Genomic DNA, 27531 nt, shown 5'->3' on the forward strand with positions numbered 1-27531 from the left:
TGTTGTGAAGCTGCACATTCATGGATGAAGATTCAAAGGTCAAAGGTCATCGCTGAAGGGCAAAAACAGTAAAAGGAAAAAATTTATCTGAAAATGAAACTTTATTTAGTAACCGCTGATTGCACCGACATTGACATTAAAATCTGTTTTTCAAACAGGACAGTGCAAAATAAACCTTTGCAGTCGAGAAGTTAATACAATCATCGTCATCAATGTTCTCTAATGAGAAGGATGGCTAGCTCGAGCAACCGACCAATAGGAGCACAGTATGTGATTAGAACATTAAAGGCCACTGACAGAATTCATGTTGTCACAATGTTTGTAAACACATGCTCTCCAAACACACTCACGCACGCACACCAAACACACAGCATAGAAACAGTAATTTCAAAATGCATTGTTGATTTGTAAGTCAAATGTAATGTGGACAGTATAAAATAAGTTAATATTTCTCTCTTTTAGCAAGTGTGTACATTGTTATCTTAATCGTCAGCAGTAAGTAAACATCAAGTACTACATTTATATCGACGGTGACAGCAAGGGGACAAAACACGTCAGCATCGCTCCATGTGGATCCAGCCCTTTATTGGCTCTTCATTGGCACATTAGTGTCTGTATAAGTGGAAAGGGAGGGGCTACACCCCTGCCCTGACTGGCTGATTGGCCGTGGGGGGGGGTAGGGGGGGGGGGGGGGGGGGGGGGGGGGTAGGAGATACGCCCGTCGAAAAGCCTGGGAAAAACACAGGCTACTGGCTGTGCTCTTAGAGGACATGAAGGAGACGCAAACGGAGCGAGAGCGAGAGGGAGGAGGGCAGTAAGGCAGAGAAGACGAGCTGAGCTCCTCACCGGAGGACCGACAAATCTAGAAGACGAAGATCTTGTCTCTCGGGACGCGGTCGACGTCGTCATCCATAGTCAACAGAATCTGAGAAGGAACAGGAGACGTTACTCATAAGAGTTCAGGAGCCAAGATATTAAAGTGTAGTTCCACTGACACATTTGAACGTTTTAGTCATTTTTTACTTTTAGCACCTTTGAATGACTTTCAAAGTTTAATCAGTTAACCTCAATTCAAATGGAAGGACTACGACTCAATGGATTGACAACACAGCTCGTCTATAAACCAATCAATGTCGAGTACAAGTAGCCGCAGCCCACGTAGGTGTTGACAAGAGGATGTACACGTGTTTAGCACGCCCCCTTTAATTGCAATGTGAAACCCCAGCTAACTGGATCAAATGTGTTAGCTGTAGTAAGACAGGGCAAAATAAATGTCTGTTGTTCTTTATTTCTATTTGATTGTTAATATAAATTCCCCTCATACCAGGAAGGATCCAAACATGGCGATGGACGAGAGAAAGTGCCAAATGTCGTGGTCGTCAAAGAATGAAAGCAGGATGCAGTCTCTGTTGTGCTCACGAGACTCTGCTGGGGTTTTCTATGGCAGACGAGAGAAACACACAAAATGAACTGCTGTATAATGAAGTTTCTCCTCCTTTGTGTGCGTGTGTGTGCGTATTACTGACCTGCCAGGTGCTGAGACCCTGGAAGAAGAAAAAGAGTGCAAATCCCCACACCACAGCCGTGAAGAGAATCAACACCAATGCCAGACACTGGATTCTCTCACCACTCCGCAGCTAAACACACACATACAAAATAAATAAAACTAGCTTTAGATGTACAGAAGGTGTTTATAAAAACTAAATCTAAATAAACCTTAATGTATGGATACACTCCAGCACACCTTCATGATGATGTAGAAGGCAAAGTAGAGCAGCAGGTTGCAGATGGCGATGGCCAACAGGTAGGAGGCAAAGTCGTTGGGTCTTTCCAAGAGGCCGTAGGCAGCTCTGTGGAGAAAAAAAGATTGTATCTGTCCTTTTCTGCATCCTTCATTCGCATTTATATTGTTCCTACTTCATTTCCAGCGCATCAGTGTCGACTTACAGAGACCAGTTGACTATGTTCCCCATCACAAGTAGAACCATGCGGTCCTGAAAGACAGACACAAGCACCTCATCTGGACTTGTCCGTGATCCGTTCAATATGGATACAATTTTCCCACATGGGACGGGACTTGTGTAGAATGTATTTCAAATGGTGACTGTGAATTATCCTTATAAAACTCCAATAAAACAGAAAAAAAGAAGGAGCCATCTGTGTATACCAAACACGTACAAGTTGCGAACTGCTTTCTATTGTGTGTGCAATTTATGTTATGAAGATGGAGATTTTCTGCAGATCTTATAGATATCAAGTCAGTGTTCATTGTAGTGTTAAAGCCCAGAAGTGAGCTCTTAATCTGAAAACCTGTCAGTGAGTGGAAAATGTGTTTGAGACCAGGGACAATTTACTTGCTGTATAATGTGGCAATTCCAATATCCACAAATTTGTAATTTTATAAATTGGAAAAATCATGTTATTAATATTATTATTAATATAATTATCATTATTATTATTATACTTATCATTCTTTGCTCTAAATGTTTTTTTTTTCTCAACACATTAACTGTGATTATGCCTGCAATTGAAATGTGATACATGCTACATTGCTCCTCTAATTTACTTTATCATGAAATGTATGTTTAGCAAAAAAACAATAAAAAACAATAAAAAAAAGATAATGTTCAGTAAAGGCACATTTTTAATTTAGATGCTGCAGTGCTTTATAGTGAACAGATTTATAGAGCTTTTACTTTCAAAAAGTAAACTTGGGTCGGAGGATTTTGTATGTTGCTTAATAACAGACCTCTGAAATGGGTGATAAGCAATGCCTTGACAGTAGGTTGTAGAACAGTTTGAGGAGGACTCATTAATGACAAGGAATCCCTCTGAAGCATTAACACAGGTCACAAACAGCCCATTCCAGGGAGACAGGTTTATAACAGGTACTGCACTAGTTACAGAATCATTTCAATATTTTCATTTTCACCTTCACTTTTGCTGTATGGACTAACTAAAACAAATGTAATGATTCCTTGTAACGCAGGATGATGGGGGAAACTGCATCATTCTGTGTTACCATGAAAACTCTTCAGCATAATGATGCACAAGTTATTACTCACGATGTACATAGGTGTACTGCACTGCCTGATGAAATCTGTGTAGATGACATGCACCATCCTCCGCATGATCCCAGAGTCTGAGACACACACACAGAGAGATATTATAGCTGCAGTCAAATAAGCATGGGGATGAAACAGCCAACACTATCAATCTGCAGTTAATTTGTGTAGTTGGAGATTTCCATGACACACTCACAATTCTCCTCTTATGCTGAACATCTATTGTAAAGCCTTATGTTATTCAAATATTCCACTGATTCTAAAGCGATCTAAACAGATTTATTTAAGAATGAATGCATGGATTTCATTGTATATAATTAAAAGGAGAAAGATAAAGTAAGTACGTGTCAATGTACATGGAGATAGCAGTTTCCAGACATGAACTACGGAGAAAGTCGTGAAAATTTGGTTTGGATTTTCTACGGAGTTGCTACTAAGATACGTTCACAACAACACAGGCATCTCCAGAACATTCAGGGGAGAGGTGGAGCAGCAGGTAGAGGCAGGAGGTAAAACATAAATTCCCCTGCAGAGATCAAATGCTTTTGTCTCATCACCGAAAACCCTTCTGCATGTGTGGCACCTCTTCTTCATCTGAGATATTTCTTTTCTCTTCTTTTTTTTCAGTTTTGCTTCTATAAAGTGTTAGAAACGTCATCAACTCGCCCACTCACTCGCTGTGAATCCTCTGGAGGATTTCCTGCCATTTTCTTTTTAATATGGGGCTGGCCAGAGAAACTCTAGAGCCTCTCACTCAGACATTTGCGTTTCACATACAGCCCCTCTGGATAATGCCAGATCTTACCCAGCCTCCACCGGCCCATGTAGTAGAGCTGTGTGCTGAGGAGGAGAGTGGCCAGAATGTGGATCACTGAGAAAACGATCCAGAAGACTGTGTTTCCCCTCCCGAATACCTGCAAACAAGCCACAAACCATCATCATGAAATGTGTTGGTTTTGCACAATAACGACTATGAACAAAAAACAATAATTAAAAACAATTATAACTGTTTTGTGGTGTGTGTACCTACCACTCCAAGCACAGAGAAGAAGATGACTGCAGCCAGGCAGGCATAGGCCGTGTAAGCACTTGCATTGATGTCAGGGTGTCTCTTCTGATACAGCTTCAACATACACAGCCCGGCAATCATGTACATGAAGGAGGTGTCTGCAAAAACGTAAAAAGGGATATTACGACACACATTTACTGCTTAATCATCCGAAACCATAAAAGGATGAGAAGCAAGTCGTTGCAGATGGTTATCACTGAATCACAGCTCCGATTTATTGTCTTAATATCAAAGGAGCCGCTTTAACTTTCAGAGTCATTGTTTTACATTAACAGGCTGTCTGGTGAGAGGGATTCTCTGCATGTGAGCCAGAGCACAATAAATCAAAAGACTATTTCCGACGCCATATATCTTCATAGACAGCTCAGAGAAACTACACCTAGCACCCCCCACATCGTCTCTCAAAATGACAGTGCTTTCCCTCTGCAGTATGCAGAACTCTGTGGTGCAGTAGTATCCTGCAGGAGTGTCCTCCCTCCCCACTCCCCCACCGGCCTGCACTCACGTTGCACTCTAACATTAAACATACCACACTAATAAGAAGCTATTAGGACCTGCCCATTACTTGAAGTTTATTGTGTGTTTGTTTTATCCGCTCTAGAATTAATGAGGCACACATTTATTCATAAACACAAAAAAAGTCCATGATTTTGCGCAGTTCACCTGCCACGCACACCCTACATGAGACGTGCACAGCCAGGGAATTGGAGAAGGTACAGACAACACAGTGTTCCTTTGCCCCTACTGCTTAAACAAATTCTAGAGGAAACACTGCTAGTACTTGTTCTCTATTGTAAATAGAGGGAAGAGAGGCACACACTTACCAAACTGGAAGTTGGTGTAGTTGGGACAGACATGGTAGCAGGCACTGAGCAAGCCCTCCATCATGAGTGCAGTTCCCATGGCATAAAACAGACCAAAGTGTTTTGGGATACCACATTCCTGGGGAGGGTGAAAGAGAGGGACGTTGAAGTAATAAATGAGTCTCACTTGTTGATTCCAAAAGTACTGAGTGTATCTGGATGTGCCTGTTTCACATTTACTTATAAAATAAGCTTTGGTTTAGGAAGACAAGCAATAGAAGAAAATGAACCGAGGGGTTATTATAAACATCACGGTACCATCACAAATGAGGCAAACATTCATATGTTCAACCACTAATAATTAATATTCAGTATTGAAAATCCCTTGAAAATCATTCTTACTGTACAACAGAGTGTGAGCTCATAAATCTGATCCTTACAGTGTGTCTGTCTCCTTGTGTCCATGGGCCTTACCAGAGCATTGTGGTCGTTGCGGTCCAGAGCTCGATAGTGGACAATATCTCTCTTGAGGACAATAAGAAGGAAGAGGAGTCCCAGCATCACGTAACCAACGTTACTGAGTATGTTGTTGAATGCACTGTGTAGGACAATAAATGATGACATTAGCATGCCATCTATGAATCATTATGTGCTGTAATAAATCACTAATACATTTTCTACAGCCATGCTCAGCCAACAGCCAACTCCTTACCTTAGAGCTCCCAGAGGGTGGGCACACAGGAAGTTGTAGTAGCAAATGTCCTGGTTTCCTGTGACATTGACAACCTGCAGAGCAAAGAGTCGGTTTAACATCAACGTACAGTGTAGGTCAATGTGTCGATGTTTTCTTACCAAACATATGAAACGCACGCTAACAGGAGGAAGGGTTTACTTCTCTTACCGTTTGATAGGTGATGACCAACTGGACGACTGGCAGGGCGTAGAACACAGCAATGGTGGCAATGTTCCTGGAGAGAGGATCGATTGACGGTTAATAAAACGGTGATGACCGATTTGTTTAATTATTACAGACTCATGCAGGACCCGTTCTAAACCTGTCTGTTTGGAATGTTCTGTTCTCTTCTCCTATGTTAATACTGTGGAGCTTCTTCAGAATGATCCCTTGTCATTAGTGAGTCCTCCTCAAACTGTTCTACAATATACTGTCACATTTTATTGTTTTGTGCTGGATGTATAAATGTAATGAGTTTTTCAACTTATTTTTTGAATATTTCAGAGGTATGTTAAGGAATCAACACAATCTTCAGTCCCAGGTTCACCACTTTTTTTAAATAAAAGCTCTGTAATTCAGCTCAATACAAAGTATTGCTGCAACTAAACAAATGTCCTTTTACAATGTAGACAAATTGCTAAAAAGGAGGTAGGAGGAGATAATTGTAAACTGATATGTATATAGAAATAATGTGAGAGGACTCTTTGTTATTGATTGATTATTGACAATGTTATTTGTCGTTCTTGGTCTGTGTCCTCACCAGAAGTATATTTGATATTTCTTGCTGAGGACCCTCTTGTCTTTGCGGGACAGGTCAGACACGTACAGAAATTTCTAAAATCAGAAAAGGACTTCATATTACTGACAGTCAACAGGTCAGAACTGGCAACAGTGAGGAGAAGTAACATTCAAACATCAAATACAAGCAGAGCTGACTTTGCAATTACCAAACATTTGAGTTAGGTGCCTGACCTTGGTGCGGACTATGTTTTTGTCTGAATTGATGTCATCCAGTGTGTCATAGTCATCCTCCTCCACAGAGCTCAGAGACTCCCGCCTGCTTCGTCCAACACTGTCCAGTGATCGCTCTGAAGACGGGGGGAAGACAGAGGAGGAGGATGAGACCCAAACAATTAAAAAAAGGTTTGTGTTTAATGGAGAGACAATTTGAGCATTTATGATGGCTGTCTAGATTTAATAGAAATGTTTCAAAGAAGAAAAGGCAAACATGTCACACCACCAATCAAATTTTAAACATGTCAAAACAAAAGATCAGAACGATTCTGGGTTCTTTCATTTTTGCACAATCAATATTGTTTTGCTGTTCATTTCAGACTCATCAGATTAGGAATTCCTGGCAGAAAACATCTATCTGATATTATTTATGATTCACAGAGTGCTGATTTGTTTTGGTGTAAATCTTGGAACTGATTCAGCCAAATGCAAGCTGTGTGTCACCGATACGGATGGCTATGTGGTGAAGGTGACTGATGGTAGGTCAACGTCTCCTGTCCTGATGAACAAAGATCAAAGAGCCAGTGATCTGCCTGCAAAGAAGCCAAACGGCAAGCCAGGCTCTGTGGACGTGTTGCAGCATGACAGAGGTGGGCAAGAGACAAGCTGTGTCCATGTATGTGCATACCCATGTATCCGTAGTTATTATCAGTTGAGGTGGCGCTGTCAGTGATGGCCTCAGAGCTCAGAGTGCTGCCGTTGTCAGCTGTTGAGCAGCAAGAGAGAAACAGAGTATTTATGAAATGTCCACACAAATAAAGACTTCCAGGAAAATAATCCAAAACTCACCGATGGAGCCATATTCATACGGTGAGACTGGGGTCTTGCCTATAGAGATGTGATGAGACACATTTTAACTCCACGGTGAATAAATGTTGATGAATGCACATGCACAAACAAGCCATGATACTACCACTGATATCTTATTGCTGCATACTAACACAACTCTTTAGCTCAATTGTTAGTACATAAACACAGGAAGTCAAATTTGGAGTACAACGGTTTTTCCAGGCTCAAAATGATTAAAAACAGACATTTGAAATGGCGGTTTTAGTGAATGGGTGAAAATTTGAGTGCTAATGGCGCAGTAGTTGCCTCGTTGTGCAGTGTTAAATAAGTGTTCCTGCAGTTTAAATTCAAATCATATCAGCGTCGATGCAGATACATGCTGAGAGGCGGTCAGGAGCTGAAGAAACACTTCAACAGGTAGTGTACACATTTAACTTAATGATCATCAGACTACTTTTTCATGGAACAACAGCTTTTTCGGCCCATCATGCTGTTAACCTTATCAACTCAAATGAGTACACTTCATCAGTCAATTAACAGTATAACTGTGAGAGGAAGTATTAGGATGAGATTGTGATAAAAAACCTTGGTAAGAAGGAAAGTGAGATTCATTTGCAGACACTTCTGCTAAACGCGTGGGGCTCACTGGCTGCATGGTCGTGTCATGCTATCAGGTTAGAGTGGCCACACTGTGCCTCAGACGCACGTCTCAGGCGCATCTCACACGTGTGGGCCACACTGCTCTTGAAGAGAGTCGAGGTCTGTTTCAAAATAAAAGCATGCTAGCGTTTCTGTTGAATGAACTAAAAAAAGATAAGATTGAATTGAAATACATTAATTAGTTTTAACAAGGTTTTCATGGTTAATCTAGGAGCAGAATATGTATGACTTGAGTCCTGGCATTTAATTGAGTACATAGGCTACTTTTATTTGTTTTTATTAGAAACAGAAACCTCACGCAGCACACAGGCAGCAGGCAGTCTCCCTCTGTAAGACGCCGCAGATCGGCACCGCAGCCGTCATGTGATGGACACGCAGCCAGTGTGGCCCGTGTTTAACAATTGCTCAGCTGAGTCGTGTCTCTATGATGCAATCCATTAAACATTAACATACTGTCATAATACATTGCCACGTTATATAATTAGAAAGTCCATCAAAGCACTAGCCAAGAATATTACTCTTTCTCCTTCTCTAAAAAAAAAGAGCAATAGTATTCGAGCTAATGCATGCAGAGCATCAACAGACAAGTAACACAGAAAAGGCAGCAAGATCACATAAGGAGGAACAGTGTTGTTATACCATCTTCGTTCTTTCCAAGCAGAGAGGCTGAGCCACACATTAGCAAGAGGGAGAGAGAGAGTGAAAGAAACATTTAGTACACACAGGTAAACTCCATACAGAAAAATTAAGAGCATGTTAAGTGTAGTTGAACATCTTGCATAGTGTGTTATAGCATATAGTGAGTTCAGAATATTGGTATGCTCCACACATACCAATGGGTATGCTAAGGAAACCCTAATAGAACCTTCCATTATAGCTAGTTGCTGGGTTACCTGTCTCAGCAGGCGACATGTCAGCAGGATTCAGATAGTCTTCTCTTGTCTCTTTCATTCTGCAGAAACAGACAGGAAGAGATGCAAATGAACAGAATTTGTATTTAGTATAGTGTTGGTCTAAATAAATACATCAGTCAGAGATTTAAACCTCTGGGTTAAACTGGGCTAGAGATTTAAACAGCTGATGTAAACTTGTGTGAGCTTTTTCCATCGTAATGAGCAAAGTCAGGAGTGGAGACATGAGGACAGACACAAGAGATAAGTTCAGACACATGAAGACAAATATTTCAGCTGTGAGAGGAAACAGTGTACATGAAATGGATGCACTAACTAAATGTTTTTCGAGTTTGCTGATTAAAGCTGTGAAACCATACCGCTTTTTCTCCAGACAGGCCCCAATGAAGGTGAGCAGGTAGATGGAAAAGAAGATACCCAGACAGAACAGCATGCCCATCACATACACCTTTGCTGTGGAGTGAAGAGGAAGGAGACATATTTCAGGCTGTTCACATGCTGCATGACCTTGAGTCTTCCGCACAGTGCAACAATACTTAGGGCTGGGCAGTTCACCAGTGTCATCGTCATTCTTCTCCCTGAATTCCCGACTCACTTCAATATTGATTCAGTTATGGGATATAACACCAATTTTAATTTGTTTCAAAAAGAAATTCTCAAAGAACTAAAGCTGTAAAATGTGCAATGAAACCTCTAACTTGGTGCATTATTAAAAATATCATGGTAACATATTTTGTTCCAAAAATGATTGTGATAAATTGAAAAAATTTATATCACTGAAAAAATATATAATATTAGAGCAAAATCCTGCAAGAACATCCTTTTAAAGGGCAATGAAGTTTCAATTATTAAGAATATTCTGTCGATCATTTGAATTAGAATTTAAAATATTATAATATCATTAATAAATAAACCAAAAACACAACCAACACAATAAATAAAATGGACTCTCTGGCTCTGTTAACACAAATATTTGAATTGTAAAATAATAGAATAAATATTAAACATTTGGCACAAGTTATGTGTAACCAGCTCAGTAAACAGGGTGGGATTGTTATGATTTTAAATGACAAACTTGCCATCATGTATTTATCAACGGTGTTGGATCATAAATCTGGAACAGTCACTTTAATACTGATTCCTGGCTGCGTGCCACGTCTCGTGATGTACTGAGCGCACACAAACTGATGACGGCTTGTTGACGAATGTTTAAATGCAGCCTCATAAACTCTAGAGCGAATCGTGAGTAAACTTCAGGTACTGATCAGGTCCGATTATACTTGTGATGAGTGTTGGTGTTTATATGTGAATGCAAGTCAGCAGGAGAGTGGAGGGAGGAAACAGGAAACTCCAGCCAGTTCAAACTAACCGCTGCCTCTGCTCTGATCATGAAGCAGCGACGCTGATCATTGTGCGTGAGTGAGGGGGGGCGGGGCCCCCGGAACAATGACAGGACTGGCTTCTCCTGCCAAAACTTCATTATAAATGCCTTAATATAATGCCATCACTTTCCAAAAAGTGACAGACACTGTAATATTGGATCTAGGTCATATCGCCCACCCCTAAAAATACACCATTACAGAAAGCTTAGAAGTGAAACACACGTTAAAATTATGCATGAATTCTTTCTTTAAAGTCTTCCAGTTCTAGAGAACTTTTATCTGCTGCTTTTAAGAACCATGCGTTGGATAAAAATATTGTCCTGGGAAGATGCACCGTCAGGTTTGCAATCCTGAAACTGCAGACAAATTAAGAAAATAGTGCCTGACGCGTTAGCTTTTTACCTGAAGATTGTTTTCAAATGCACTTTTAATCCAGCAGTTCATATGCAACTTACAATCGATGGCAGGGGTGACCACCACATCGATGCGCTTGCTGCGGTTGCCGGCATCCATCAGCTCATCAGGACGCAGAGGGTAGAACCGCAGCGGACCGCCACATGCCTCGTCCTCTGTCTTTACCACGACCACCACATAGAAACTGTTGCTTGGAAAATCTTTTCGCTGAAAACAAACACCAAGAGATGTGGGAAGATATAATAAGATTCCGTTCATGTGGTTATGGCATCAACACTCTGGCTTGGTCACAGGAGCTTCCACATTGAGAAACACTACCTGCACAGTGATGGCACCTTTTTTGGTCATAGTCTGGTACATCCCAATGAAGGCCACGTTGTTGTCGAGGTCATATACAGGGCACTGATAAGATGCAGAGAGAAAAATAAGAGACAAATAGCATTAAAATATTTAAAGTAAGTGGAATTAAGATATTAACGAGAATACGACACTGACTGAAGTCGAGATCACACATGAACTCCAGAGAATGTCCAAACAACTGGGTCCTCTGAGCTTTCTCTGGCGTTTTCTTCTCACATACGAACAACACAGCAACAGATCCTCTGCTCAGACACAATCACAACACAGACATCTCTGGAGCTGCTTAGGTTATAGGTGGAGCAGCAGGCAGAAGCATGATGTAATGTATCAATTTGTGCGCATCACATTGACACCAGCGTTGGCTCTTATCCCCAAAAGCTCTCTTGACATTTATGAGATATTTCTATTATTTTTTGTCTTTTTTGTGTCAACACACCCACTAGCTTGCTGTGGTGAATCCTTTGGAAGATCTCATGCTGTGTTCAGTGCATGTCTGAAAGCAGCTTGTTTTTGCACTGCATTGTTGCAATGAACCCAAGAATGTCCTCGTGTGGTCCAAGAGTGGTTCTACATGCTGACCATTCTCATAAGGCCACTTGAGGACAGCAGACGTCTGGTTGAGGAAACAGGGACCAGAGTTATTTTTACCTGGATGTCCTGGACGGACATCACAGAGCAAGGGAAGGTCATGTCTGAGTTGACCTTGACGATCACAGTGTCCACCCCATCTCGAAAGACATACTTGAAGTACTGAGAGAAAGGACAAAAGGGGAAGGAAGGGGAAAAGAGGAAGACACAGAGGGAGGGAAGTAATTAGAGGGGAAATGATTAGAAAGGATGTGTTGTATTTGCAAAGGAGGTCACACTTTCTTTCTATCTATTATAGCGTGAGATAACTTCCAAGACTACATTACAAGGTTTACTTGAAAGGTCAAAAGAAAGCGAAAGTAATATACAGACAAATTATATAATTTTACAGACAAGCAGCGGAGGAAAAAAAAAGTCATTACATGTTGAAAAATTGTGTCAAATCAGAAATTCTCAACAGCCTTTTTCTTTTGTACTTTCTCACGCTTCTTTCACGTGTATCTATCATGTCATCTGTAACTTATGTTTTGTTAAGTAAAACTTATTATCATAAACACACAAAACAATGGCAACAAGCTGTATACCTGAGGTTGGGATGGTGATGCAGTAAAGCTGAATTTCTTGTCTGTCCTGTAATCGAATGTCACAATAACATGTTAGACATACCAGCAACATCACTTCACTTGTTGATCTCTTCAAAGCCCAACCTAAAGGCAGAAGCGTTGAGCTGATACTTAAAGCAGCCATTGCAGTGTGTTTGGGTAATTTGATCAAATATTACTCACAGAAGGGTGAAGCTTTCCACACGGCTGACCCTAAGCTGGTAGTTTGTACCCTGGCTGGATAGGGTAGAGACATCTACATAAAAGTACTGGGTTTCAGAGGCAGCCCGGGACGGAGGCTGGCACAATGTCCGGCCCACATGATCATAAGGGTACTTCCTCTGGTAGCTGGAGACAGAGAGACAGAGAAAAGGGTCGAAAAATTGGAGGACCTTGAATTTGTATCAACTGAAAATAAATTGTATTAAAGTATTGAATGATAACTATCTATTCAGTTCCTTTTATTTGTTGCTGCAATAACCAATCGATTATAATCTATTATCAAAATAGTTGCCGATCAATTTAGTAATCGATTAATCAGGTCCGATATAATACACGGCACACACGCCGATGTGGGGGCAGCAAACCAGCCAATGCAGTGCGTTGTGTAGCTCACGTGACGATGCTGTCTCCTCTCTTGAGTCAAAATGGCAGCGACAAATTCTGCTAATGATACAGCGGAGACATGTCGTCAAAAGTGTGGGAACACTTTACATTAAAGTCTTTAGATAAGACCATTAGCTGTCAATTGTGTAAAGCTGATTACGCATGGAACAGCAGCACAACATCACTGTGGAATGAACCTGAAGAGAAAATGTGTTGTATCCTCTTCTTCTCTCTGTTCACTGGTGGATCGTAAACAACTTGGAGTTCTTACCACAGTGATCCGGTGCTGCTGTGTCTTGTGAAATCATCTTTACACATGTTTTTCTCTGAGACTTAAATGAAAACTCACACACTATTCACCTATTGAGATAAACTTAAGACATGTTGAACTTGGATTATAACAAGTCAGATTTAAATTGTAGGCATCTGAAACTGGAATCATAGTCATAGTTAAATTGCAGATCCCTGTTATACATAGATAAACAGCATTGTACAAGAAGTCGAAAACCAAAAGTGGGCCTAACGTTAGCTCAATCAATTCTGTAGTTCCGTTGGCCACTGTTAACCGTGGTACGTTTTCTGAGCTACTTAGAACGATGCCGTATAAACAAGGGACTTTTTATTAACGTTACACAGCCTTACAGTTATTACGTAAATCTAGTCACGTTATTGCTGACTGAGGTAACATAACTAATACCTAACCCTTACAGTATTATCTTTATGAACACAGCAACATGCTACTTCTCTAACACAGATTCCCTTTCTGCAACAAACCCACTGGACTGCATCACTCACACTACTGCACTGTGTTCACAGGTAAAGCATGCATAGAGAAAACAAATATGGAAAGCAATAATGACATAAAGAATGTAAGCCCACAAGGTAGGGAAAACATTAAAGAATAGTCAAGCGTAAAATGTTGAGATAAGCCCACAGCATTGCTCAAAACAAGTAGACTGTCATTTCAAGAAAGCATGTGACCACGGCTAAATGAAACGGAAGTAGCTCCATTCAGATGAGTTTATGTCACCTCCGATTTGACCGGGTAGGATCTCAGAGGAGGAAGTGAAAGTCCAAGGTTGATTACAGATCTGGAGACTGTTTAAGCAAGACTCTATGGACTTTCTGATGTTGCACAGCCACAGAGTGTGGAAGATTCCGGTCAATTCACAGATACACTAGTAGCTAATGGCTAATTAACAGCTGAACTTCTTACCTGTTATGTAATACCACCTGATTAAGTCAGGTTGCAAAAGCTTCTTGCCCTGTAACTGCAAAGGTACAGTCGAGGGCATTTTGGAGACTATGATCTGATGATTCTATTTTATGTGATTGCAATTTTCACCAAAGTTACACTTGCTACATCTCCCTAAACCACACTGTGATAAGAGCACAGCTACCATTAAACATCTCCTTCTCTTATAGGGCTGTTCATTTCACACACACCAAACCAAACAAGGTTCATCGCATGAACTGGAGTCGTAATTATTTACAGTCTAAGCAAAAACAGCAGCAACACCAAGACGCACCCAAGGAGATTTTTTATGTCATTTGAGGTTACTGTGTGCACAGTAAAAACATACAGTCAAGGCCAATTAAAAACTAGGTTGGGGGGACACATGCCTTTTCGCTGTTGTGAATAATTAGTCCATTTAGAATCCATTTTTTTCAGTGAAGGCATTCTGACATAATGCCATGACACACGACTAATCTACAAGTACAGCTATTGTGTTCCCCTTGTTTTCTTGTTCTCTATGGTGGATGTGGAGATCAACCTTCTCCTTGCATTTCAGCAGCTGATTGTGTCATTGCTCCAGTTGACATACATAAACCACCGAACATGGATCGCTTGTGTATGTTCACCATATGCAGCAGTACCTACAAGACATTGGTGCTACTAGCTGCTTTGACACATACTGTGAATCAATCGCAAGTTTAACTGCATGCTCTACTCTTTTGGAGGTCTATTATATCTTTATTTATATAGTAAATATAGTAATACAATACAATTAACCGTAACAAATAAAAACTCAGCTATAAAAGTATGAATAAAAAAAATAAGAGAGATAGAAATTAAATGAGCAAAAACAGATCAAATCAGGGACTGAGGCTCACGCTTTGATTTAAAAGAAGCTAGTCACTCACTTATTGTATATTATTTACTGAGAGTAAAATGTTGGCTAATAAGCAGTTACTATGGCAGGTGGAGGGCTATGAAACATTATAGTGGCTATCTCATGTAATAAAACCATAAATATTGTTGGATAGTCAGAAAGACTAGGACACGCTGAATAGGAAAGGGTAGGTTTTACGAAGTGAGGAAACAAAACACCATCTTGTTTCTACTAAATGTTGAGTGCTAAATAAAGATATCTGGGGGGGAACTTACAGGCCTCTCAGGATGAGGGGGACTTGGAAGGAGAGCACAGCTTGCTTCTGCCGCACCACAAACAGAATAGGACTCTCCAAACCCTCTGACAGCACATCCACGGACACGCGTACTCCCTCCGTCTGAAACCGAAAGAAGGGACTGAGTTACACGCCGTGCTACTTGTCACCTGTACCCGAGACATAGGAGCCTCTGGTGCGGGCATGTGAACTCACCTTGTTCCTGGAGACGGTTTGGTTGAACGCGTAGATGGTCTGGTTCTCACTCGTGACCGTGTCATTGTAGGTGACATCAAACTCTGCATCCTTCTGCACCACGTTCTTGGTCACCCCCATGGCCACCCCGCCGCAGACGAAGTGGGTCACACACACCCAGAGCAGGGCGGCCAGTCCAGGTCGGGTCCAGCAGGCAGCAGCAGGTCCACAGCTGTTTTTATGTCGAGATTTCCAGCAACTCCTGAACAACATTTTGTCCGACACCGTCCTCCTGAACCGCCGACAGATTCCTCAGGTTACTCGAGCCTTTGCGGCAATACTAATTAAACCTGCTCCCCATTCAGCAACAAACACCCTGATAGCAAGCTGGCTAGTTCAGCTGTTCTACTTCCACCAGAGACAAACACACAGATGCTAACAGGCGAGCTAAGGACGCAGTGGCTGCTCACCCCAAGACGGACTCGTTCCACGTCCTGTTCACATCCGCAACAACGAACGGTCAACAGTGCAGCGGATGACGAAAGTTACAAGACCACACGATGATGGCGACACCCAGTTCCCCTTTATCTGCAACGCCGAAGCCCAGCAGGCTGCTAGCCAGCTAACGTTAGCATCGTCTGAATAACGTAGCTCCTTGTTTTGAAATCTCAGTTCAAGTCCACCATCGCGGACTGAGCGGAAAATAAATACAGTCTATCGTTGTTGTTTCTCTCAGGTCAGAGTGAAGGGCTGTCACGGCGTCTTGGCTTTGTTCAACAACATTTATCATGCTCAGTGTTTACAGTGTGGAAGAATCTGTGCGATTAGCGTCCCCCCCACCCAAGCACCACATTCAGACAGTAAACAAACCTAACGCGACGTCATGACGTCATGTGGCTGCCCTCTGCAGGTGCAGTACCTGTTGTAAACCTGCCTTTTCGTCCTGTCGTTGTTTCTCTGGAGCTGCATCACAATTACTCCCTGTCATTAGATAGATAGATAGATAGATAGATAGATAGATAGATAGAATGTTTGACTAACTTTCCATCTATCTTTCTATCTATCCATCTGTCTATCTAATTGGGTTGGTTTAAAACCTGTTAAACCGCTTTTCTTGTATGACACACTGAACAAACTGAACTCTGAAAAGACAATTTAAAGCCAAATCTATCCAACAATAGCTAGTAACACAAGCCAATTTATAAGAAATTGTACACAGTAAATCTGTTTATTGACTCAAGGACACTAAAAAAACTACTTGGTTGGTAGAAGTCAACAGCTGAAAATATTCTCTTTAATAATTTATAAGAAGGCATTAATACTAATTACTAATGTCTACAGAAACCCAATGTGTCCTTGTCTCAACTGTCACTCAGACAACGAAACATACATTACAGAGCCTTACTTTCCAATTAATGGTTGGAAGATAATGTAAACCTTTATTTATTGAATATATGATCAATAGGGCCTAATTTATCCTGCTGTTTAATAATGCAGGACCTGCCTTTAGAAATATAGGCTCATTTCATCCAATAGTGTTACTTCTAAATGCATTTACTAAATCAAGTTTGATTGACAAATGCCACCAATCACACTGAGAAGCTGCTATTTCTCACAGCACCTGTCTTATGTGCTTAGCTGGTAATTCATCTTGACGAAACAGGATGCAGCAATGCCTCTTGGACATGGAGTGGTGCTGTTTACATCCTGCTGAGAGGGCCATCGAATAAAATAGAATAGAAATCAGATTTACCCACATGGAGTCCAGTTATAAAAACAAGCCCCAGTCTAAAGCATTTTTGTGTAACAGACAAAACTGCTGTTTGGTATGAAATTCTTTTAATTTACATATTTTGTAATACATTTGTATTGTTGGTGAAGTATAGGTTACAAATATTTGGGGGTTTTGTGATGTTTCAACCCATATCTATTTCTTAATTTATTGCTGGTGTCTCTTTTGCTCTTTTTGTTCTTTCCAGAGGGGCTCATTAGCAAAATTTTTAAAAATACACAGAATTAGCTAATCAAGTTGAAAGTCCATTTCCTGATGAAAGCACAGTTTTATTGCTAAGTTGCTGAAATGCTTTGCGGAATTCTATTGAAAATGCATTAACATTTCGCTGAAGTTGAAGAAAAGGATATATGAGCTGAGTTTGCTGAAAAGCAAAGTTTAAGCCAACTTAATAGAAGTGTGATTTTTGGGGAAACAGTCCTCCAAATGTGCCCATAAACGTAAAATGAGTCAAAAATTAAAATACGTTGGAGATAAAATTAAGAAAATTGGCATATATATTTGCTTATTTGCAGCCTTTTTTCACAATATAAAAAAGTTGAATACATTTTAAGTAGCTGAAAGTCTTTGGAACCGAAATGGTTCGATAGGAGTTTCAACTCAATTCGACAATTTCTTTATTGTGAAAAACAGAGTCAGTCACGAGGTGATCCTTCAGGTAGTGTGACATTTCTCAGCACACCAAATTACATCTGAAGACATACAGTGAATCTACCGTAGCAGCAAACAGGACAAGGGTCGAAAATAAACAGTCTCAACGTTTCATTGAATGTAAATATAAAATACAACAGAACAACTGGTAAGATCTGCATAGACAACATTGTGGCAGTGTAGACTCAACCACAATAAACTGGGTAAATATAAATAATGTCACACATTTATTCGATGTAGGGGTGAACTTGAGAACGTCTGTATGGCTCAGCCTGAGCATTGTAAATGATCATAGTGGTTTTGCTGTGTGATCACACAGTGCAGCAGGAATCACTGAATCATGGGAACCACAGTGATAATGCGCACTTCTCTGTCGTCAAGGCAACCACAATACGTTACTGTGGATGAAGTCATTTGTTACGCTGATCGTTGCCGTGGTTACAACCTGGAGAGGGCGCTGCGGAGGAGCGTTTCACGTAAAATGACGCAGGGCGGGGGCGTGCCCGCGCTGCGCGCTGCGCAAGGCTGCTTGTTGTTCCCGCAGAGAGGCGAGAAGATGGCGGCCGTGTCAAGCGGAGGTGCTGCGGGGTCCGCTGCGGCCGGGATTACGCACTCTGCCCGACCGACCCACGCAGTCATGGGCTCCCAGAACCGAGCCCAGCCATCCTCAGGGATCAGCCACCCCAGTCGTACCAGCACGGCCCCCGGGTGCATCACCAATCCTGGCCACTCTTCGGCCACCAGGCCCCCCCCAGCCCGAGTGGGCCACTATGAAATCGAGCGGACCATCGGCAAGGGAAATTTCGCGGTTGTTAAACTCGCCACACACATAATTACCAAAGCAAAGGTAAGACAGCGCATGGCCGAGCGTTAGAGGTGAACAAGTAGAAGTTGTCATTGTTTTATTTCAAGTCTTTTCGACCATTTAGTCAGGATGACGCTGGGGCCTTTAGGCTCCGGGGAGACAACGGCCAGCCCGCTTTGGTGACACCGCTGCTTGGTGTTGGACGGGGGGGGGGGGCGTTCGACACGGGGCTTCTCTTCTAACTACAGGAGACACACACATTTAGCACCAGATGGTTTCACATACGTGAAGTCGTAGTGTTGTAAGAGAAGCCACAGAGGCCCGGGTGAATGTGTGGCAGAGGACGGAGAGAAGGGTATCGACGAAGATGAAAAAGGGGAGACTCAACGTTCCGACCGGAGTCGCTAGCTTAGCTTGGTAGCTAATTAGCTATTTGGTTAGTCAGAAATCTTCTAGAGGCAAGCCTCAAGGTTAAAAGTTTGCAGAACCCTGTTGGGTAACTAAACATCTATTAACAACACACCCCCGAAGCTAATATGTGTAAGTTGCCCAAGTATTTGAAACTATCTGTGAAATCCAGGCTAGGTGCACTATCTAAGACTGATTTAGCCCTTGAATTCGACGCTGACCAGTTGACACACACTCATTTTGAATAAACATGGAGCTTGTCTTGTTATCGCGGGGTCTTGTGAAAGTTGCTGACGTCTTTCTAAATTCAATTACGTGTCGTCTTAACATGGTGTCAGAGCTTTAGTTCACCGTCGTCTACCAGCTTCTTGTGCTAGCCAGATATCTCAGTTAATAGGCAGATGACAGTCTCACGAAGCCGGACAACAAAACAGTGACACTGCGAAAGTAGTGGTTTGAGAAAAGCCACAGCACGTTTTTATTGTGAGGAGAGGCTTTCACCAAGAGCTGGGAACTAGTCATCAGTACACTGTATGATGTGACACATTTACTAGTAGACACTATTATATAACAAAATATGTATGTGCTATTCAAAGAAGATAAATAATCCAAGAAAAAACAAAACGGGAAGACAATAGTGTGTATCCTGAAAAAGCATTCACTCTATATAAGTGCAAAATTCTCATATTCTTGATGAATATATGCGTTGTATTGGTGTCTGCCAGATGTCGCTTGTATTCTATAACATCTCTGATTGTGACACTTATCATGAATCCCAGGCTTCTTTCTAAATGGGCCTTTTAGTGTTTTTGGCAATTGGAAGGTTTGCATCTTGATGGCAGGTAGAGTTTGGGGCACTTCAAGAGGAATGAATTGCTCCAATATGCCAAGATGTGTTTTTTACTTTGTGGTGATCTATTTGATGAAGAGCCTCACTGGTTTAATGCTTTATTTGATTTCAAGCTGTCTGTTGTGACTTCAATATGTTGATTATGTCCGGGCCAAAATAAATAACTATTCCGAAAGCCTCACTTAGAGCACTTGGTAACAACAGCAGGTCGGCGCTTTGTTTTCCAGTCTGTTACAAATGCTTCTGCTGATGGCCACACTTTAACTATTGTGACATCAGAGGCATGGCTCTCTTGATTGTGTGCATCACTTATGACGGTTGAATTTGTTTAGCGCTCAAATAGTGGTCGCTGAAGTCTAAACTTACCGACTACTTCTGCAATAATTTAGTTTCATTACATGGTGAAGATCCTTTAATTCCAATGGCACTAATCAAGGTGTGTCAAGGCAGCTGAGTGTGCAGCTTTTCCTCTGTGCCCTTGTTGACATACACACAGACCGGCAGACGTGGGTCATTGTCTGCTTTGCCTAACGTAGCCCAGGGAAGCTTTCATTCAGTTTCAGAGAGACAAAATAAACAGGTAAGTAAATGCTATTGGGATTGGTTCCATGTATAAATTCTATTGGGTATGAGAGTGGATTGTTTAACCTTTTTTTTTAGGGGGAATAAATACATAGACAAAGAAACATGATAGTGACAGATTAATGAGCTGGTTATGAAGCTGTAGCACTTGTGTGTTTGTCAATGCATGTGTGTGTGTGCGGCTGTTTAACTGAGAGTGAGAGACGGGACAAAATTACAGTCAAACCTTGAATAACAGAATGAAAGAGACGCCTTGTTTGTTGTCTATTGGTGGTGGTCTCATACAGGCTCATGATTTTCATCATCTACTGCAGGGGTTTCGGCGGCATCACCAGTTGCTTTTGAATGCCTGTGGATGTCCTGAATATGGATACAATTACCAGTCATCAGAGGAAATGCACTTTGGAGCCTTGTTTTATTGCCTAGGTTTGATATCAATCCAATGAGAAATGACTCGACAAAAATAGATGCATGATACCCTGCAGCGCAGTCCCACTGACGAGAACCTGGTTATTTACTTTTGATTGCCTTAGAAGTCCAGAAAGGAACAGTGCCATTATGTTCTGTTGGATTGTTAAACCTAAAGCAATTTGTTTTAAGTTCATTTCCCCAACACACACACACACACACACACACAACCCTTTCAAGCATGTATTTCAACAATAATTGTTGACCAGGGCTGCTGGTGTATATTCTTACTAACATAGACGCACTCATACAACCAAATCATCAGTGTGTGCTGCACTTTTAATAGTGAAAGTTCATCTTCTCTCCACAAAGGTCAACTAGTGGAGTGGAAGTCAAAAGAGGAGTTTTTATTCTCACACACATGTTATATTAGTAAAGGTGTGGCCATGCATAAGGTGTGGCCATGCATTGCTTCCGTTTTCATTAATGTTGATTTCATTACACAGTCTCAAGGTGATGCTCAAAATAACTCCTTTAAGGAGTTCCTCTTATACTAATTACTGTCTGAATTTGGGAAGTCGATTGAGATTGAGCAAACATTCAATACTTTTGCTTTTCTATTATTATTTTCAATTATTGCAGCAGCAAACAATAGCCAATTATTTTTTGGGAAAAAGTGTTGATGAACATAGAGACGAACTTAGCTGAAGCTGTCAACACATAATGTTTAAATGAATTAATAAGTGTTTCCCATTAATTAACCTAGAATGTGACTTGTTTGATAATGTTATATTTTTTTTGTTGCATTTCTTAAAACATTAGTAGTTTCTGCAATGGTCATACTTTTCAGTGCAGGCAGGCAGACCGGGACATCACTCTTGCCCACCCATGTTACTTTTGGGTTTGCATGTGAGTGCACACACCCACATGCTCAATATATAATTATATATTTTACTATGATATATTCTGAGTATGTGTACATTCTGTGATTTAACCTAGTCAAGTCCTTTATAATGGAAAATGTCCTGGATAATGTCAAAACAAATTTCCAACCATTTTGAAATGTTATGGCATTGCACGCATTGATTCTAGGGAATTATAGAAAGATATCAAACTTGTTAAAAGAGTAACTTTTGTTTAACATTACTTTATGTGAAATGATAGTTCAAGTTTATTGTGATGCAATCAGTTGTGCAGATGTCTACTTGTTGACTTTACTTCTAGTATATTCTGCAGGTGAAATATTATTGCACTTGTCCACTGATAAATAATAAAACATTTATTTGTTGTAACTAAAAATAATAATAAAACTACGATATCCAACTATGGCGTGTGTGTGCGAGCCACTGAAATGTTAGTTGAGGAGAGGGAACTGACGTAACAGCCTTATTTCCACCAATGCTGGAGAGATTTTCCATCGGAGGAGTTCACATCCAGAGGAGAATCCTTGTTTACTTTCGGTTTCTGGCCAGCTCCGAAGCAGCTGCGGACAAATTTAGTTCATTAGCTATATATTGCTTGTTGTTTCTCTGCCTTCTATAGTACCGATAATCGTGAAAACATGATATTTCCTCTGACAATAAACGTGACACTAGAATTTCATATCGTGACATCCCTAGTCATTGGTAGTAATCACTAGAAATGCAGCTGACTAACGATCAAGTAAAGATTTGCTTTTGAAGAGCCCTCTATCTTTTTGTGCCCACAGCAAGGTGAGCATGATTGGTAAAAGATGGCACTGTGCGGCGTGTCCTGACCTGCCTCTGTGCGGAAAAATTGTTTCCCCCCTGTTGTTTGTCTGTCGTCTCCCCTTTCCTCTCGAGTGTTTTTCAGGCAAGAAAAGGATGAGCAGGAGGAAGAGGGCAGGCAGGATGGCAGGCGTTAGGTAACAGGCCTAATGTACTGTGTAACAATTTGACTCCCTCGCTCGGTCACACTCGCACACAGTTCCCTAACATACATCATCCCCTCTCTGTTTCTCAAAACCATGCAGAGGCATACTCGAGCGAGATTTTATCTAGGTAAATAATATGACAAAGGCTGTGTTTCTGCTTCACTTATCTCCTTGCCCTCTGGTTGTCTGTTCCTACACATCAGTTGTAAGAATTTGAAGCAAATACCACAGTCCAAACTGTGTGTGAGGACACTAAAGCCTTTATCAGTGTTATTCTGTAGTGCACCCATGGTTATATTACCCCCTCTTTAACAAAGTCTGATCAGTTCAGGGCTGACTGAGCATACACTGTTCAAAATCTCAACTCTGCTCCATCATCATCATCATCATCCGCACTATATGTTGTCAGAGGTGATTTGTGTTGCCTAGGCTCTTAGTTGGGGAAAGGTCGTTCCGTTGAAGTCTTGCTGGTTTCCATAGAGATCACGATAGTTGCAGACCCCAACCACCAATTCTGAATGGGAGAGACTTGCCATTGTCTGCCATTAAGTAAGTCTAGGTAGATTTGTTCACGAGCAAAAGATTCCAAGTAACGGTCCAAAAAGTTAAAGACAAGTTCTTGTGCGTGGAAGTTTACTTTTTGGAGTAGTACTGCACACAGCTATATAATGCAGCAACGAAGCAAAACACCAAGTTAGAGATGTGTAAAGAGAGTTTTTGGTTCATTATGAGAATGTTCATGTTATTTGCTAAATGAACATGTACATTGTCATGAGCATCCGATAAACAGAGAGGGCAGGTTTGTTGTGCCTGCTAGGAACTATAAGCTTGTTGTTGCAAGAAAGTGAATAGTCCCAGCAAGTTCACGAATGTTCAGAGACGGTTATAGAGAGTTTGTTCTGCTAAATGATCAAAAGGCAAGCCCTGAAATTTATATTCGACCCGAAAAAGGTCACATATCACTGAGTTTTAAGCCTTAAAGGGGACATATTATGAAAATTCCACTTTTGTAGTGCTTCTACACGCTAATTTGGGTATCTGTCATTTCTATCGTCCCAAAAATTCTGGACAAAACGTTAGCTCGCTAGCGTTAGCTCGCTGCTGCTACCCGTCATACATCTAAGTGGCCGCATAAAGATGCCGATTGTCACCTCTAAACGTTGACTCAACAGTGTGGAAGGATGCTGCTGCTGAGCCAGCTCCCACTGCGGGGCTGAGCTGGGGCGCTGGGGCTCTCTCAGCCAGGCTTCGGCCCACCTGACTCTGGTTCAAAACGATATGGTTGCAAGATTGTATCTTTTTCTCCAGTAGCCATATTTCTACAGAGGTAATGGATAGCTAAAAATCTGGGCGCTTGTATCTTGGAGGGCTGTTTTAGACAGGGTAAAAAGGGTTCTGTTTTAAATGATCCTTGTGGTATTTTGACAAAAATATGTTACAGACATTTCATTAAGACCCCAAGGAACCATATCAACTGTGGTAAAATGGGTATACGATGGATCCTTTAACATTTGTACAGTGATTTGGAGGAGATATCAAGATAAATCTATATATATACAAATATCGCAATATTTTGAGGCAATGTCTCTCTCTCTCTGTCTCTTTAGATATATATATATATATATATAGAGAGAGATATTGCCTCAAAATATTGCGATATTTGTTTTAGGCCATATGGCCAAGCCATACATCAAGGAAAAAATGCTAATTGCAGAAAAATGTGTGATGCCCAGTTTTGCCACTATATAACATGTCCCCAGTCTTGTACTTTCATCCTGACACAATCGACTGAGTCATTTCCACACAATCTCGTACACACAACAACATCTCTGAAAGGCATGGAGCTGACTCATACTGCATGTGCCCATGCATACTACAGTCATAAAGGAGTTGAGCTAGTGCTGACCTGCATTGGTCCTTTGTAGTGTGTGGTATTTCGTGACCTTTTCTCTCTCTATCATGCGCACGCACGCGTGCACACACACACACACACACACACACACACACACACACACACACACACACACACACACACACACACACACACACACACACACACACACACAATAACCTTTGTTTATTAAGAAAGTTCTTATTAGCTATTGTAAATAAAAGGTAGCCATAATCCCAGAACAAGTATATGTGTGCATGTGTGTACGCATGTGCACATTACATTCTCCCATGCTCTGATAAAGATTAAGCTCAAGTATTATACCTCTAGTGAGGTGTTATCTGTGTGACCTCTGGATGAAGGTTAACCTCATGCATTATGTCACAGCATCTGTGGGTGTATTCCTGTAACTATATATTTGTGAGGACCATTTTAAGCATAGACCCTACAGACGGAAGACATTATTGGAAAGTGAGGACATTTTTGTCAGGTCCTCAATTTTTCAATGGATTGTTTGAGGGTTAAGATTTGTTAGGTTTAGGTTAGGGTTGGGGTTAGGCATTTAGTGTGGATGGTTAGAGTAAGGGCCTAGGGAATGTGTTATGTCAATGAGTGTCCTCAATAAGATAGACAGACAAGTGTGTGTGCGTGTGTGCGTGCGTGTGTGCGTGCGTGTGTGCGTGTGTGACGATACACCAGAGACCTAATTCTCTATGTAGGATTAGCCACACTATAGTTATGTCATGAGAAGGTTTTCAAAATCTGGAGAGTTCTCAAGGTTCCAGGAAGCACCATGAACATTAAACATAAAATCTTAGTCAACTTTAAATAACATATATCATTTATTTGTACTTTTTGGCTGTGTTCCAATAATATATATCTACTTTCATTATTATTTCATCAGTGACTATTGGAATAAATGTTGCATCATCCAGAACTGTCATTATATTTATCAAATCAAGTCACTGATTTATGCACACATACATTAGCTACAACTAAATGTAAATACTTCATATTTGTTTTGTGCTTTTCTAGTCTTGATGACCAGTCAAAGCGCTTTACAATACAGTTTTTCCATTCACATATGCTGGAAAATTCATTCAGAGAGAGTGAGAGACTAATCAAAAGAAAGACTTCGTGCAGCTATGAAGAAAGTTTAGTAATTTAGGGAAAGGACCCATCATTATGTAGTGATCTGTGTTGATATTGTGGCTGTGGTTACAAGCAAATCAACGTTTAAACTGTAGTTGGTCAGAGACGCAAGCTGAGTTGGTGTGTGTTTGTGTGTCAGCGAGAGAGTAAGGTGCGTGATCTGCGTCAGAGTGAACTGAATGAATGAATGTGTGTGTGTGTGTTAGTTTGTATGCAATTTATACAGTTAAATGAATTATCTGAGGCAGACCGTTATATTAGCAAAATTAAATATCTCTCAAATAATCGCCCCACCTTCAGGAAGGAAATGATGATGTCTTTGTGAATTTTTTTTTACATGGGTCGAATCACCTTAATTGTTCATTTTGGGGCTGCTGCATGTTTTATTGTTTCATTGTACTATATTATACTGAGAGGGGCTTTGAATATTAAGTGTTATATTTGATATATATGTAATCGTTTTCAGCATGGCTCACTGAACCACATTCAGCTAGACGGGGGAATTTGAATTACAGATATTTCAACATGTGGTTAATACGTTCAGTTGAACTCTGAAAATCCACATTATGCTTTCCTCTGTAAATGGTTTCTTAAGAACAAGCAACATGGCGAAAGTTGTGCCCTTATCTGACGTGTTGGGATACACATTTAATAGGTCAGTTTAATGTTTGTCCAAAATAAAACTGGGCTGAAAATGCAGGTACTTTTTTTTACTCTGTGTTTGGTGTTAATTTAACAAGTACAGCTCAGTGTCTACCTCATCCAGTCAATGCTGTGTTGTGTCCATGTGCAGGGCATCAAGACAGTATTTTTGATATACGTTGAAACCTTAAATATCACTTTGACACAAGTATTAAGACCGTTTAATGCCACAATTTAATCAATCACCTGAAATCTTGTGATTACAATACATGTCATTTAGCTGACGCTTTTGTCCAAAGCGACTTACATTTTTAGTACACTCAACATTTATGAGGGGCCATTTAGGGGTTCAGTATCTTGCCAAGGACACTTAGGCATGCAGATGGGAAAGAGTGGGATTCGAATCGGCAACCTTCTTGTTGCAGAGCACCCGCTCTATCCACTCTATCCCCTAGGCCACGCTCTCCTTGTGATGTGTATACTGAAGGCCTGATACGTGTGTGTCAATGTACAGGAACTGGTTGAGACTCTTGTCACCAGCTACTCTGGTATGGTGCTATGTTGAGGTCATAGTCTTGTGATCTAAGGGCCTATGTGACACTTCACCTCATTACAGTCAGTTTCCCGTGTGTATGTGTGTGTGTGTGTGTGTGTGTGTGTCTGCGCGCATGCATGAGGGTGGGTGTTTGTACGTGCACGATCTTCTAAAATATTCCAGAGTCATTGACGGCAATGCAAAGCAGATGGCTATAAAGGTACTCACTCTCACTCACAACACATTAACTGTACCTATGCTGGTTTTAAAGCTCGGGGCTCAACCTGATCACTTGCTTGTTAGTAGAGTACAGTTTACAAGGTAGCATTACCACTGATCTAG

General features: G+C 41.0%; 2 protein-coding genes across 6 annotated transcripts in view; one reads left to right on the top strand and one right to left on the bottom strand.

Annotated features, from left to right (window-relative positions):
• Positions 1-697: 697 nt before the first annotated feature.
• sidt2 (SID1 transmembrane family, member 2) lies at positions 698-16446 on the bottom strand. Of its 3 annotated transcripts, XM_053422235.1 has the most exons (27): positions 16050-16446; positions 15601-15871; positions 15386-15507; positions 12574-12738; positions 12373-12418; positions 11849-11950; positions 11159-11242; positions 10882-11047; positions 9404-9497; positions 9027-9085; positions 8773-8799; positions 7474-7512; positions 7313-7390; positions 6643-6758; positions 6431-6504; positions 5839-5905; positions 5650-5723; positions 5412-5535; positions 4959-5076; positions 4096-4232; positions 3871-3979; positions 3066-3142; positions 1948-1994; positions 1745-1850; positions 1527-1637; positions 1325-1438; positions 698-925 (listed from the first exon to the last, which is right to left on the bottom strand). In XM_053422235.1, exons 2-27 carry the CDS (start codon positions 15850-15852, stop codon positions 863-865), a joined length of 2571 nt encoding a protein of 856 aa, XP_053278210.1. In that variant the 5' UTR covers positions 15853-15871; positions 16050-16446; the 3' UTR covers positions 698-862. The 3 variants fall into 3 exon arrangements, with proteins under 3 accessions (XP_053278210.1, XP_053278209.1, XP_053278211.1); XM_053422234.1 differs by having other exon boundaries at positions 15601-16446; XM_053422236.1 differs by lacking the exon at positions 8773-8799 and having other exon boundaries at positions 15601-16446.
• Positions 16447-18598: 2152 nt separating this feature from the next.
• The window catches only part of sik3 (SIK family kinase 3), a 38223-nt gene continuing 29290 nt past the window's right edge, over positions 18599-27531 (top strand). For 2 of the 3 annotated variants that reach the window (XM_053422217.1, XM_053422218.1), the window contains exon 1: positions 18599-18869. In XM_053422217.1, the coding sequence (XP_053278192.1) occupies positions 18660-18869 (210 nt within the window). In that variant the 5' untranslated portion in view covers positions 18599-18659. The remainder of the gene's footprint in view (positions 18870-27531) is intronic. The other variant, XM_053422219.1, reaches the window with a different exon arrangement.

Source organism: Pleuronectes platessa, chromosome 5 (genome assembly GCF_947347685.1).
Source record: "Pleuronectes platessa chromosome 5, fPlePla1.1, whole genome shotgun sequence".
In the NCBI taxonomy this organism is placed as follows: Eukaryota; Metazoa; Chordata; class Actinopteri; order Pleuronectiformes; family Pleuronectidae; genus Pleuronectes; species Pleuronectes platessa.